The sequence below is a fragment of the Canis aureus genome, chromosome 35, assembly GCF_053574225.1.
Source record: "Canis aureus isolate CA01 chromosome 35, VMU_Caureus_v.1.0, whole genome shotgun sequence".
Classification (NCBI taxonomy): domain Eukaryota; kingdom Metazoa; phylum Chordata; class Mammalia; order Carnivora; family Canidae; genus Canis; species Canis aureus.
The window spans coordinates 3351733-3366210 of record NC_135645.1 but is presented as its reverse complement, the minus strand read 5'-3'; the positions used below and the strand labels follow the sequence as shown (position 1 = coordinate 3366210).

At 50.0% G+C, this 14478-nt stretch overlaps 1 protein-coding gene across 1 annotated transcript in view; it reads right to left on the bottom strand.

Moving 5' to 3' along the window:
• HEG1 (heart development protein with EGF like domains 1) overlaps nt 1–14478 on the bottom strand; it is an 89543-nt gene that overhangs the window by 40852 nt on the left and 34213 nt on the right. Inside the window, exons 4-9 of the mRNA XM_077884081.1 lie at nt 10976–11329; nt 9434–9760; nt 5831–6100; nt 3692–5257; nt 1541–1657; nt 780–899 (exon numbers count right to left, since the gene is read on the bottom strand). Of these exons, the coding sequence (XP_077740207.1) occupies nt 780–899; nt 1541–1657; nt 3692–5257; nt 5831–6100; nt 9434–9760; nt 10976–11329 (2754 nt within the window). The remainder of the gene's footprint in view (nt 1–779; nt 900–1540; nt 1658–3691; nt 5258–5830; nt 6101–9433; nt 9761–10975; nt 11330–14478) is intronic.

Sequence of the window (14478 nt, the reverse complement as noted above, 5' to 3'; positions counted from 1 at the left end):
GGTATACAATTAACAGCAGCTTTTTGTTTTGTTTTGTTTTTTTTAAGGTTTTACTTATTTATTCATGAGATACACACAGAGAGAGGCAGAGACATAGGCAGAGGGAGAAGCAGGCTCCCCCGCAGGGAGCCCGATGTAGGACTCGATCCCGGGACCCCAGGATCATGATTTTAGCCAAAGGCAGACGCTCAACCACTGAGCCATCCAGGCGCCCTACTAACAGCAGCTCTGTAAAAATGTATCTGCCTAGGGACAGGACCGTGAAGATCATTTTTAAAAATAAAAAGAATGAATAAAAAAATAAAAAATAAAAAATAAAAAGAATGTGTGCATGTGGCAGGATAATCAGGGTTTTATTCTCTCTTAAAAAGTTTTTTTATGATGTACTTAGAATATCCTTTTGACACATATTTTTTTCCTAACTGCAGGTAGGATGGTTAGGCAAATAGTGTTGTGCACAAATAATGACATGTCTGTGCAGTCCTTAGGAAGTTTGTATGATATTTTTAATAACATGGAACAATGTTTAAGATATAAAGTTTGTACAAATACCATGGTTTCGACTATACAAAAATATAATGCACGCTAAGAAAGACTGCAAATAAGGTGCTATATCTCTGAGTGATTGAAAAATAGGCAGCAATTTCACCCCTTTCTGTATTTTTTAAGTTCATGCCTTGGACAAATACCAATTTTGTTCAGGGAGGAAAACGATAAATGTTATTTTAAAACATATACTGTAGTACAGAATAAATTCCAAGACAGATTCATTCTCTTACCCAAATTGCATATTCCTTTTTCCAGCTGGTACCCAACTGGGCATTTGCAGGTGAAGGATCCCTGAGTATTATTGCACGTGGCCAGGGGTGGGCAGGGGCTCAAGAGGCATTCATTCACATCTGCAGAGGAGAGAAAACAGGGCCCTACTGGGTCTGCAGCAGACAGCAAAATCATTATCCAGTATGGTAAGCACCAACTAAGAGCCGAATGGCACGACGTGCGGTAGGGTCCCAGGGATAAGGAGGATGCTACCCTTGACCTTGAGGGACTGCCAGTCTGCTGAGGGTGGAGGCAGCCATGTGTACAGCTGACTGTAAATACGAATCAGGACTTGGAAGTACAGAGAGAGTAAAAGATTTTGACGGAAGGGAGAATTGAGGACCGTTTCCAATAACATCTGAACTAAGACTAGAAAGACTTTAGCAAGCAGATGGGGGGAGTGGGGGTGTAGCCTAAGGCACCAGCACAGCGAAGGCCAGAGGCAGGAAAGCGTAGGGGTCTTTCGGGAGCTGTAGGTGGTCCAGGGTGGCAGGGGTGTAGGGAGCCCCCAGAATGGAGCCAGATTGTGGAGGTTTGTCAGTTTCATCATCTGACGTTATTCTTGCAGACAACACGTAACACATGCTAGCTAATTCTCCAAGAAGCAGGGGATGAACTTAAACAAAATCTTACTCTCCTACCTTTTGAAGGGAAATAGTGTCTTTGCCTATCTCAATGAGATCGTGTGGTACAGACCCCTGGAGATGACTTTTGCTCTTACCCACACTGCAGTCATCCCCTTGCCAGGAAGGTGAGCATTCGCATCGATACCCATGGCTGGTGGAGTCCACAATGCATTTCCCATCATGAAGACAAGGGTTAGTGGCGCAGCTGTTAACTAAAAACACATTCCGGGAATAAGGCAGTTAATCACATAGGAAATGTAAAAGCAGCTCTAGATAAATATTTAATTCTTCTGGCTAATATTTGATTTTTGCTTATTTCTGTTTACTTGCCCTGAAAGGTCACACTACTAAAATAGAACGGGTTCCCGGGGGGTGCAGAAGAGATGCCGTGGGACTGGATCCTGGTACAAGTTCATGTGTGTATACATGCGTAAGACAACTGGATCCCTGAATGCAAGAACTAGTTCAAATCCAAATGCTGTTTACAGGTCGCTCGGTTCAGGACTGATGATTACATTGTCTCCCATGCTTAGAAAATTCTGCTTGAATCCATGCCAATTTAAAACACACGTCGGGGGCAGAGGTCCCTGATTACCCATCCTCTCTGCTCTAGGACTCCCCCTTCCCCCCCCAAAAAAAAATCTCAAAATATAACTGGGCCTTCACATCTGGTGCAATCGTTCAGAAAAGCAATCAAAGTTGTGTACTCCAGTGCCTTCTCTTAATATAACGTGACGATGAGCCCTGATTCATCTGGGCCCTAACAGTGCCCAGGCTTCAGCGTCACCTTGGACTTCCAGCATTCTGGGCAGAGACCATAACTCTCTGTTTTGGTGTCAACAACCAGCCTTGTCATGCTCCAGCTATGCAATAACTGCTGAAACCCACAAGATGACCACATCACTTCCAAGCAGAAAAATCTGCTCGGTAGAAAGAGAAAAAGAAGGCAGAAGTCAAGAGTTTGTAACACCAAAAAAATAACCCCGAAGTCAAATGAGCTAACCCTAAAGATGGTGTCCCTAGTCCGCAAGGCTACTTTGAATATACCTGAAACTACCCAGAGGAGCACAGCACCTACATAACCAAACACTGTGCCATAGATACTGTCATAAAACCCATATTACCAGCCAGTAATGATGCTACTAATTCTCCCCTACAGTTACCACTATAATGACCATAATCGGCTTGAAGGGGGGATTTGTGACGTACACTCCATCTGGTATTGGAATATATTTGGCTAGAAACGAAGCCCTGTGAGTCCCGAAGCAGGGCTCCCAATCTCCCTGCAGAAGAATCCACCTTACATCTCCCAGGGGTGCTCAGGTCGCCAGCACAAAGGAGGCAATGCGGGGTGTGGGGGGCTGATGGCATGGGGGTCATGGCCCTCCAGCCCTCTGGCCGACCGTGGCTGACTGGCCGGAACTCGGGCCCCAACTGAGCCCCTGCTCTAGTCACGACAAAGCCTTTCTCTCCTTTCCTCCTTCCTTACAGTGTCAGTCTCCACAGCACCCCTGCACCAACAGCAGTTTTCCTTTCCTGGGTCCCGACGAGCCAAACGTACATTCTGAAGATGACATGGGAAGCTGGATCACTCTAATCCCTTCCACCTTTCCTTAAATGATGAAGAGGCACGCGAGTGGCTTTAGTCTCCTCGTACCAGCCACTTTGCCACAAACAGAAAGATAAGCTCAAGGGCAAGGTGAGAAGTTCGGGCCTCCCTGTGTTAGTTCATCGTCCTCTTACGGAACATGTCCCTTTACCTGCATCTGTCAACTGGCAACACGTTCTCGGGAAGACCAAGGATCCTGGGCTTCCCTCGGATCCAGAGAAGCCTTCCCAGCGACTGAGAAGCTCAAGGCTCTGACCTGGGAAGGGGGTGCACTCCCTCCGTGTCTCAGAAAGGCCGCCTGAAGCTTCTCCGCGGCATCTTTTCCACCATCCGATCCTACAACGCAGCCCTGCTCCAGCCTCGGAAGACTTCAAGGCATCTTCGAAGGCTCTTGCAACTTGGGGCATGACAAGCTACAAAGGCACTATCTACAGACACTGCACACAGCCAATGGCATCCTCCCCTCTTTCCTTAGGAAGCGTTACGTGACTCGGGCGAGAACATGAGGTCCACGTGCTATTATCTTAGGAGGCGACAACACAGACACTGACCTATTGCAAACAGCAGCCCCTGCCACACACTCACATAAATCCCAAGCCTGTGCAGCTCACAGTGTGCGTGTGCGACTGTCTTTTACCTGAGGCTGGAGATGACAATGCTTTTGGTGGCTGCGTGCTGCTCTGAGCAGCAAAGGTGGTAGATTCAGGAGGCAGTACTTCGAGCGTGGAAACGCCTGTGGTTTGGGGAGATGTTCTGAGGAAATGTGAAGCCGGGCTGTACTCTTCGGTCATACCAGGCCCTGGGGTCAATCCTTTCAGTGATGTGGGTGTGCTGGTCAGGGGGGTCAACGGGCTGGTACCATCGACATGGATCTGGCTCCTTTCTGTGGTGATGGCACTTTCTGTTGAGCTCCGTGGTGCCAGAATTTCAGGGCTGGTTGTCAAGGGCTGTTTTTCAGCCGTGGTCTGTACTGTTGTGGGGTGAGCCATCAGAGCTGCTGTGGTTGACGCAGGGCTGAAGGGACGAGAGGTCTCAAGAACGGTGGTTGTCAATGCTGGAGATGTCGGGGTGATGCTGGTGCTCGTGGCTGCAAGGGTTTGCAGAGTGGAGGACTCTGTTAAGGTCAAGGGCATAGGGAGCCCTGAAGTAGACCTCGTTGTTACAGCTCCGGTGGCCTCTGTGGGCAGAGATGCCAGGCTTGGTGGCTTTGACTCTGTAATGACTTTGTCATGGTATGGGTTACTCTGGTTCTTAGGATCTGCCGTTTGAGTACTGGGGAGCATTGCCACAGATAATGCCACTGTCTCCATCTGAACCGAAGTCACAGGAGTGTCTCTTGTTCTGGGGAGGACCAGGGTAGAAGGTGAAGGTGGGAGGGTTGTTTGGGAGGCAGACGGTGACACAGGGGTAGACGCTGTCAGGGATATTGGTAAGGGTGGTGGCGAGGAAGACATAGGTGTGGGCGCCTCGGGAGTGGACTGCAGTGGAAGGGTGGAGGCCCCGATTGATGGTAAGACTGATGACAACAATTGATGGGCCTGGGACACTGAGGCCAGGGGCGAAAGGGGTCCTGAAGAAGAAGAAGAAGAAGAAGAAGAAGAAGAAGAAGAAGAAGAAGAAACAGAAGAAGAAACAGAAGAAGAAACAGAAGAAGAAGGAACAGAAGAAGAAGAAGAAGAAGAAGAAGAAGAAGAAGAAGAAGAAGAAACTGAAGAAGAAACAGAAGAAGAAGGAACAGAAGAAGAAGAAGAAGAAGAAGAAGAAGAAGAAGAAGAAGAAGAAGAAGAAGAAGAAGAAACTGAAGAAGAAGAAGAGTCATCATCCATCGATCTGGCCTCAGTGTCCAGAAGAACCAAAGTGTTTGGCATGTTAACGGTGGGTGTGGAGGATGGGACGTTGGCTGTTCTCAGAGCCAGCGACTCCGTGGAGGGCTGAGCACGCTCCCTTTCATAGGATGACACGTTACTTCTTTCAGTCTGGGCCTGAGAAGAGGAGGAATGGTCTGAGTGTGAAGAGTTGGAGATCCTAGCAGCAGAGGTGGAACTCTCCGGTAAGTCCGCCGATGAGCTGTTGTCTATAATGGAAAGCAACACCCGTTCTCCTTTGGTGAAAGTGGATGAGACATAGGTGTGGTCTGTGTGGTCACCGGAAGTCCTCTGTTCAGTGTCCGTGCCGCTCACTCCACTGTCGCTGACTCCGGTGACTGCAAATGGAAAGACCAAGGTCAGAAACAAGAAATCTCCCAGACACGTACGAGACGCCCTCTTTGGAGAGGTGGTTTTGGATGGCGAGCCCTGTGGACGCGCCGCTGTGGGAAGGCGGCGGGCGGTGGGGGACATGGTAATAATAAGAGGAGGGGGGCCGGGGCAGAAGGATGGGGAACAGGTCCAAATTCCTTCCACATGCCCTTTTTGATAAAAGCAAATTGGTATCTGAAAAGCTCTTAAGACCCCACTAGAACAATTGTTATGTCTAAATGGAAAAAGGAAAACCCTCCCAATTTTCCATTCTGTATAATGATAATGAGATATTTCTTTCCCAAGAGATTGACTTTGGCCACAACTGGCTGGTCTCCTTTATTCCAAGCATCCTGGCAGACATGGCTTAGCGAGCGCGTGCGTGTGGGTGTGGGGGGGTGTGGGGGGGTAGGGCGGGTAGGAGAACCTGGCACGTTCCCTTCAGACGGAGCTTATGAGGTACTTTCTGGGGTGACAGCCATCTCAGTCCTTCCAGGCAGTGGGTACACCGGGTGGGGGGAGCTGAGGGAGCCTCTCACCTCCCGGGGCTGGCGAGGCCGCCCGTGAACCCGAGACCAGGCGGGCGTCACCAGTCACGGGCACGTCCCCTTGCGGGGTGGCGCCGTCGGTCTCCCCGGGCACGACGGCAGAGCGCCCCACGTCCCCAGAAGTCGTGCTGGCGTTGGCGAGAGACCGCAGCGTGCGCTCCCCGTTCCGGGTGAAGGTGGCAGCCGTGTGCGGGGGGTGGGCCTGCGCCGTCCTCTGCTCCACGTCCGAACTGCCTCCGGGCTCTGCACCGTCCTCGGTGGCTACGAGGGGATTGAACGGGACAGTGGGGGAGTGGGTGGGAGGGCACCGGGCGGGCTCCCGGGAAGGGCCTGGCTCCCTGCCCTGACGTCGCTGCCCTGCGCTGTCCCAGGCCGCACGGGAGACTCCGCTGGGAAACCACCATGCGTCGTTCCCTGCAAACACGGGTCACGACCCAACCCCAGGAGGCCCCGCAGGGCACCACATCCGTTCAGCCGACCTCGATTTATGGGAATGTTTACCACGTCAGTGAACGGGATCAATACTGTATTTCTGCTCGGTGATACACAATAATGGACTTTATGGCAGGGGAATCGGTGGTGGCGGCGCGGAGCGAACACTCAGCAAAAGACTAACCACCCCACCCGGGCTTTCGACTTTCTGATGAGGCCCAGGAGGGAGACCCCATCACTCCGAAGGCTTTTCCCTCCTAATAGGGCCAGTAATACCCGAACTGACGTGGGCTTATCATTCCTTTAGAGTGTTCGGTTTTTTTCTCTTAATGCCTTAGTGAGAAATGCACAGTGGTTGGAGGGTAAAGATGGGCTTATTTTCTGCTCTGTGTTATTTTTGTTTCTTTTTTTTTAATTTTTAAAAAAGATTTTATTTTATTTATTTATTTTTAAAGATTTTATTTATTTATTCATGTGAGACACAGAGAGAGAGAGAGGCAGAGACACAGGCAGAGGGAGAAGCAGGCTCCGTGCAGGGAGCCCGACGGGGGACTCGATCCCAGGATCACGCGCTGAACCGAAGGCAGATGCTTAACCGCTGAGCCACCCAGGCGTCCCTTAAAAAAGATTTTAGGGACGCCTGGGTGGCTCAGTGGTTGAGGCTCTGCTTTAGGCTCAGGGCATGATCCCGGGGTCCCGGGACCGAGTCCCACGTCGGGCTCCCTACACGGAGCCTGCTTCTCCCTCTGCCTGTGTCTCTGCCTCTCTCTCTGTCTCTTGTGAATAAATAAAATCTTTAAAAAAGTGATTTAAAAAATATTTTTTTTTAGATTTTATTTATTTGAGAGAGAGAGGGAGAAAGTACACACAAGTGTACGTGTACAAGCAAGGGGTGGTGGGGGAGGAGCAAAAGGGATGAAGAGGGAGAGAGAATCTCCAGCAGATTCTCTGCTGAGCCTGGAGCCCCGCCCGGTGCTTAATCTCAAGGCCCTAAGATCATGACCTGAGCCAAAACCAAGAGTTGGACACTTAACTGACCGAGACACCCATGTGCCCGGATTTTTGTTTCCTTAATGTATTTGTTTATTTTCTCGGTGGGAATGGAATAGGGACAAGTGACGCATGAATAAATATCCTTTTCCTCCTTTCTTGGGTGTATGTTTTATGCTATGAGCTCAAAGAATCTTAGATTAGATTATCAAATGAACTCTTCTTCTCAGAAATTATGGAAATGAGGTCCAACTCTTCTTGGCCTAAATACTTCGTAATCTGGTTCTATGAGAAAAAAAGTTCTTTTTTTTTTTTTTGGTTTAAAAAAAGATTTTATTTATTTATTCATGAGAGACACAGAGAGCGAGGCAGAGACACAGGCAGAAGGAGAAGCAGGCTCCGTGCAGGGAGCCCGATGTGGGACTCGATCCTGGGACCCTGGGGTCACACCCTGGGCTGAAAGCAGAGCTTAACCACTGAACCATTTAGGTGTCCTAAGAAAAAAAGCTCTTTCCCTGGTTCTTATTCCTGTTCCCATATCAGACTAGCTTTTTTCTTTTTTTAAGTTTACTTATTTATATAACCTCTACACCCAACATGGGGCCTGAACTCATGACCCCAAGATCAAGAGTCGCGTGCTCTACCGATTGAACCAGCTAGGCACCCCCAGACTAGCTCTCCATATCCCATGGACACACCCTGATGTAAAAGAGAGGTAAAGCTGCAGGTTAGGGAAGTTCACTTCATGATAGGTTTGCATTAACTGACAGGAATGAGTGTGGGGACGGGGATACACAGTGACCTGGGGCAGCCCTGAGACAGCTGGGAAGCAGGGAGAGATGTGACCTGACCAGGCTGAAGGGCTTGGGAAGTCCACCAGGAGAGGCTTAAGGGCTGAGCGTGTCTGAGCACGATTTCCCCGGGCACAGGGGACGAGCCCTGGGGTGGGGAGATTATAAGACTCTTAAATAGCATTTAGGCAAACGACCCCATCAGGCTTACAGAGTTAAGAAAAAGTGGAGAATCGTGGCCTGAAACAGAGGAGCTGCCTCCAAACCCAGAAAAAGGAACAGGCCAAGAACTCGGACAGGCCGCATGCCACAACGAGGCCACAACGAGGCCACAACGAGGCCACTTCGAGTGATTCAGAGCAAAGAGAAAGCATTAGGTTAACTGACAATGAGTCGGTTTGGAGAATGGGGCTATTCCTTATCTGGCTCTTTATATCTGAGCCCTAAGAGCCGCTCACACTGAGCTCACATTTCCCGCACAAACCAAGGGAGCTCGCACCACGGACTGAAGGGCGCTTGTGCTAAGGAGATGCACACGGGAAAGGCCACGGCACCTAAGCTCCCCATCTGAGAAGGAAAACACTCTGAGTCCCCACATCGCGGGGGAGGAAAACGAATCCTTGTGTTTAGGAGACAGATGATGCACTTTCCACGCACACACATGAGAAAGCATAATATTCTCCAGCCACGCACGTGGTACTGTTTCATGACAAACATACGCTCTTCCACAGTCACATCGCAATAGCATTATTCATGATCGACAAACAGTGGGAAAACCCCACACGTGCAATAACTGATAGAAGGGTAAACTGGGGCAGCCCGGGTGGCTCAGCGGTTAGCGCCGCCTTCAGCCCAGGGCGTGACCCCGGAGTCCCGGGATCGAGTCCAGCGTCGGGCTCCCCGCACGGAGCCTGCTTCTCCCTCTGCCTGTGTCTCTGCCTCTCTCTGTGTGTCTCATGAACAAATAAGTAAATATTTAAAAAAATAAAAAGAAAAGGATAAACTAAACGTGGCAGGTGCGCACAACGGAGTAGTACTCAGCCATGCGAAGGGAGGAAGTAGGGATACAGGCCACGGCCGGGATGAGCTCTGGGTACAGTAGGCTGAGCCGAAGACACAGAAGGGCACGCGTGGGGAGGTGGTATTTTCACCTTCCAGAGCTGTGTGATTGGGAGGACCGGGGGCGCGGGGAGGGCTGCAGGGAAGGCAAGGACACGACGGGGTCCCTGAGCCGCGTGCGGAGGCGCCGGCGGCGAGAGCGGCTCCCGGGAGACGACCCCGGCCACCGCGGGGCCTCCGGAGCGGCCCTGCCCACACGGCCTGGCCTCCCTGGGCCCCGTGTCCCCCGCCCCAGCCCTGCACGTCTGCGCGGGACACTCACTGGAGCGCTCGTCACGCGGCGCCGAGGCAGCCAGGCTCTCTGAGGAGGAGGACGACAAAGACTCGGGGGCCGGCCCAGCGTGGCTCCTCGTGCCCAGCGCCGGGTCGCCTCCCCTAGAGCGGGGGCCGGAGGAGGAGAGGGGGGCGGCGGGCTGGGAAGTGGAGCCGCCGCTCACGGCCTCGGCGGTGTGGCTGCTGGTCAAGGCCCGGCGCGCCGCGCTGTCTCCGCTTCTGCCCAACGGGTCCGACTGAGACACGGCCTCGGTGCGGGCCGCGGGCCTTCTGCTCCCCGCCTCCGAGCTGCTGGCCGGCTGGTCCCCTCCCGAGGCTGCGAGGGTCAGGGAAACAAAGGTGGTGACCCGGACGGGAAAGAGAGAGAGGCCCCCACAACCGGGACGGGCGTCCTCTCTAAGCAAAGGTTCCCTTTGCAAGGACCTTTTTTAAAAAAATACTTTATTTATTCATAGAGATACACAGAGAGAGAGAGAAAGAGAGAGAGAGAGAGAGAGGCAGAGACCCAGGCAGAGGGAGAAGCAGGCTCCCTGCAGGGAGCCCGACGGGGGACTCGATCCCGGATCTCCAGGATCACGCCCTGAGCCAAAGGCAGATGCTCAACTACTGAGCCACCCAGGTACCCCAAGAAGGGAGCTTTTATATTTCATTTATTTATTTATTTTTAAAAATGTATTTATTTGAGAGAGTGAACGAGAGTGAGAGAGCATGGGGGGGGCAGAGGGAGATGGAGAAGCAGGTACCCCATTGAGCCGGGAGCCGGGTACAGGGCTCAATCTGGGGACTTCCGAAGGCAGACGCTTAACCGACTGAGCCACCCAGGTACCCCATGAAGGGAGCCCCTGAAGACAAAGTGCAAAGTCGCAGAGTAACTTATAGGCTTGGCTGTTTTATTGTCTTTCCCCAAAAGTGGTCAAGGGGAAAGAGAATTTTTGCCCAACAAATGCGACGTGCCTACACATAGCACTGGGTCAGAAGCAGTCTTCTCAGATAATTCCATTATTAGTAAAGGTTATTCTAGTTTTCAAGTGTAGCAAACAAAAAATAAACTCAAGGGCATATACTGAAAGCATGAATCTGGAGGAATATATTTATATCTGCACATTGTATTTGGAAGAATGCTCTGTACAGAAACCAACGCCAGCCAGTCTGAAAGAGCAGGCCGTCTCTCGCCCTGAGGACAGTCCTGCCGGGGGGCCAGAGGCAACCTGCCCGCTCCGAGGCCGAGCCCTCCACTCTGCTGTGGACAAGCACATGACCGTGCCCTCACTCCTTCAACCCTCTGAACCTTTGTTTCTTATCTATAAAAAAGCAGGAGGCATGATGCCCATCTGACGAACTTCCCAATGTTCTCATAAGATGAAAATCAAAATGCGACAATGTGGCGTACCAAATAAAGGAGACGGCGCTAGCTAAGGACACATCTTTTTTTTTCTTTGAGATTGTGAATGGTCTTAAAGCCATCTTTTAAGACAATCCAAATGGGGTTTTTAAATGTCCATAATAGATGGAGTAAAGATTAAATACTTACTTGGGGAATCATTCTGCCAAAATCTCACTGAGACCCCTGAAGATACGGGGCCAAATCCATTCTCTGTGGATGGCTCAATGGATTCTCCAGCCCCTGGCTTCCTGGTGACCTCCTTGGTTCCTTGAAACTCTGCCTCCAAGGATGAGGAATGGTTTGATAGTGAAGTCGTGGCAATTTCCGAGTCCTTGGGGAAACTCTCTGTCTCATTCAGAGGTTGCAGACTGACGCTTACAGACTGGAGCCTCCCCGGGACACCGCTGGGGAACGTGGCAGCAACACGCACACTCTCTGTCCAACTCACCAAAGCACTCGGGAGAACAGTGGAGTCGTTGAGCTCCTCTGTGCTCCTAGTAGCTAAAATGGAAGAAAATAGACTTTAAGACTCCTTGAGGGTTTAAGAAAATCACAGAGATATCTAGACACAAATAATGCTTATTATGTTGGATAAATCTAGGTAATGTGGACCTAACATAGCTACATATATATATATATATATATTTTTTTTTTTTTTTAGATTTTATTTTTTATTTATTCATGATAGACAGAGAGAGAGGCAGAGACACAGGCAGAGGGAGAAGCAGGCTCCATGCAGGGAGCCCGACGCAGGACTCGATCCTGGGACTCCAGGATTGCGCCCTGGGCCAAAGGCAGGAGCTAAACCGCTGAGCCATCCAGGGATCCCCTAGACATACATATTTTTTAAGGAGTCTGTTTATTTATTCATGAGAGACACAGAGAGAGGCAGAGACACAGGCAGAGGGAGAAGCAGGCTCCATGCAGGTGGCCCGATGTGGGAATTCGATCCCAGGACCCCGGGATCATGCCCTGAGCCAAAGGCAGACACTCAACCATGAGCCAGCCAGGAGTCCCTAAAGATTTTATTTATTTATTTATTTATTTATTTATTTATTTATTTATTTATTTATTTTAAATTTATTTATGATAGTCACAGAGAGAGAGAGAGAGAGAGAGAGAGAGAGAAGCAGAGACACAGGCAGAGGGAGAAGCAGGCTCCATGCACCGGAGCCTGATGTGGGATTCGATCCCGGGTCTCCAGGATCGCGCCCTGGGCCAAAGGCAGGCGCCAAACCGCTGCGCCACCCAGGGATCCCAGATTTTATTTATTTATTTCAGAGAGAGAGAGAGAGTGTGTGTGTGTGTACACGAGCAGAAGGGAAGGGGCAGAGGGAGAGGGAGAAGCAGGCTCCCGACTGAGCAGGGACCCTGGGATCATGACCTGAGCCCAAGGCCGGCCCAGGCACCCCAGGTAAACACAACTGACATTCTCTCTTCACGGGCTCTGCTTTTCCTAGAGCCAAGCAAAGAAGCCGTGAAGTCCTTCGCCAAGCACAATGGAAAGCATTGGTCTCGCTGAAAGGAAGATGGGAGAAAGCCTCTAGACATTCTTTGCCTTTTTAGAGAGGAAGGAAAAAACTTCTGCTCTGGAATTCCACCTTAGAGGTTATATGGGGATAGGCCACCGTGATAAGGCACAGGTTTTTGTTTTGCTTTACTTTGGCCACGTAACCCTTTTGTTCAAATGCTATTATAGATTAAAACCCACACATAAAAAGGAATAAAAGTAAGGCGGTTCCAGGAGCCCAGCCCCCAGGTCACCCTTGGGGAGGCCAGGGCTCTGCAGACCCGGTGGGACCAACACTAGCTGAGAGCAAGAATTCCTGGCCTTGTCACCACCAAGGGATCTTTACTATTCCCCACCTCATGGCCATGGAAACCTGAGGCTTTGAAAGACCATTAACGGAACTGCATTTAAGAAATAAGGGAACTGCTAGTCAGAGGAGATACTCAACGCTACCCCACTGATTCAATTTAATTCCATCCAAAAGCGAACAGGCCCCATTATTATGGTTAGCCTCATTAGGCTTTGGAGACCAGCTCTCAAGCTTAGGTACTACCCCAGTGGACCCCTCGGAGAGCCAGGACTCCAGGCTGGGAACACTTATTCTGATGCAAAGGAAGGCAGACACTGATCTAATTGTCAAGAACCTCAAAAACGGAATTGTGGGCCACTTTGATCAAAATATGCAATCTGCTCCGCAGAAGTACAGGTGGCTTGCTGATGGCTCCCTTCCATTCCAAAGAACTTTCCAGAGAACATCCTGAGAATTGGCCTTTGGGAGGGCACACTGCCGTCCTCATTCCAGACAGGAATAAACCGCAGGAAAGCATGGTGAGTGGGAAGAAACATGGCCGGCAAGATCCAAAGGCAAGAAAAAACATTTTTCTTTTGAAGCCAAAAATAATAAAAAGTGCTCTATACCTTTATAATGAAAGGTTTCAAGCTGTTATTTATGACCCAGAAAGGGAAGAATTAAGTTCTCATTATAAATGGTCCCTTGAAGGGGTGCCTGGGTGGCTCCATCGTTAGAGTGTCCAACCTTCGGTTTCAGTTCAGGTCGTGATTTTAGGGTCATGAGATCGAGTCCCACATTAGGCTCTATGCTCAGTGCAGAGTCTGCTTGAGATTCTTTCCCCCTCCTTCTCCCTCTGCCCCTCCCCCTGCGGGCGCTCTCTCTCTCTCTCTCTAAAATGGACAAATAAAATCTTTAAAAAAATGGTCCCTTGGAGACCAGTCCTATGGGCAGTTGTGAACAGAAGCACGAATAAATATTACATATAATTAGAGAGTGAGCAAGCATAGGAAACACAAAGGTTCCTCTTACTCTCGTATAAACCATGGAACCAGCTATACCTAGAACACAGCCTGCAGCTCTGCTCGCTGGGCCTTAATGGAAGCAAAACGAGGATGCAAGCAATCCACACAACTTGTCTTTTGTTTTTGTTTTAAAGATTATTTATTTATTTATTCATGAGAGACACAAAGAGAGAAAGAGGCAGAGACACAGGCAGAGGGAGAAGCAGGCTCCATGCAGGGAGCCCGACATGGGACTCGATCCTGGGACCCCAGGATCACACCCTGGGCCGAAAGTGGTGCTAAACCACTGAGCCGCCCAATCCACACAACTTGTAATTGAAACAAGAAGAATAGGGTGGACCCCAAAAGAGAGTTCTAGCCTCCTTAAACACACCCTTACTTAAAAACAAAACTAAATAAAAATGAATTTTCATAAAAAAAGGAACACATAGGGTGCCCCAGGTGGCTCAGCGGCTCAGTGGCTCAGTGGCTTAGTGCCTGCCTTCAGCCCAGGGCGTGATCCTGGAGACCCAGGATCAAGTCCCACATCAGACTCCCTGCATGGAGCCTGCTTCTCCCCCTGCCTGTGTCTCTGCCTCTCTCTGTCTCTGTATCTTTCATGAATAAATAAATAAAATCTTTAAAAAATAAATAAATAAAAGCCACAATTAGCTGACCAAGTACGATGTGCCCGTATCTTCTATATGCCTTTTTACGTTGCGCTAAGTGAGTCCTTGATAATCCGTAATCTCTTAATCCTCGCGGTAAAGTCATGAAGCAGTGAATACTTCTATACAAGTAGTGCCTCTTAACAAAAAGAGAGAATGGCTGGTCAAACTCACCTATC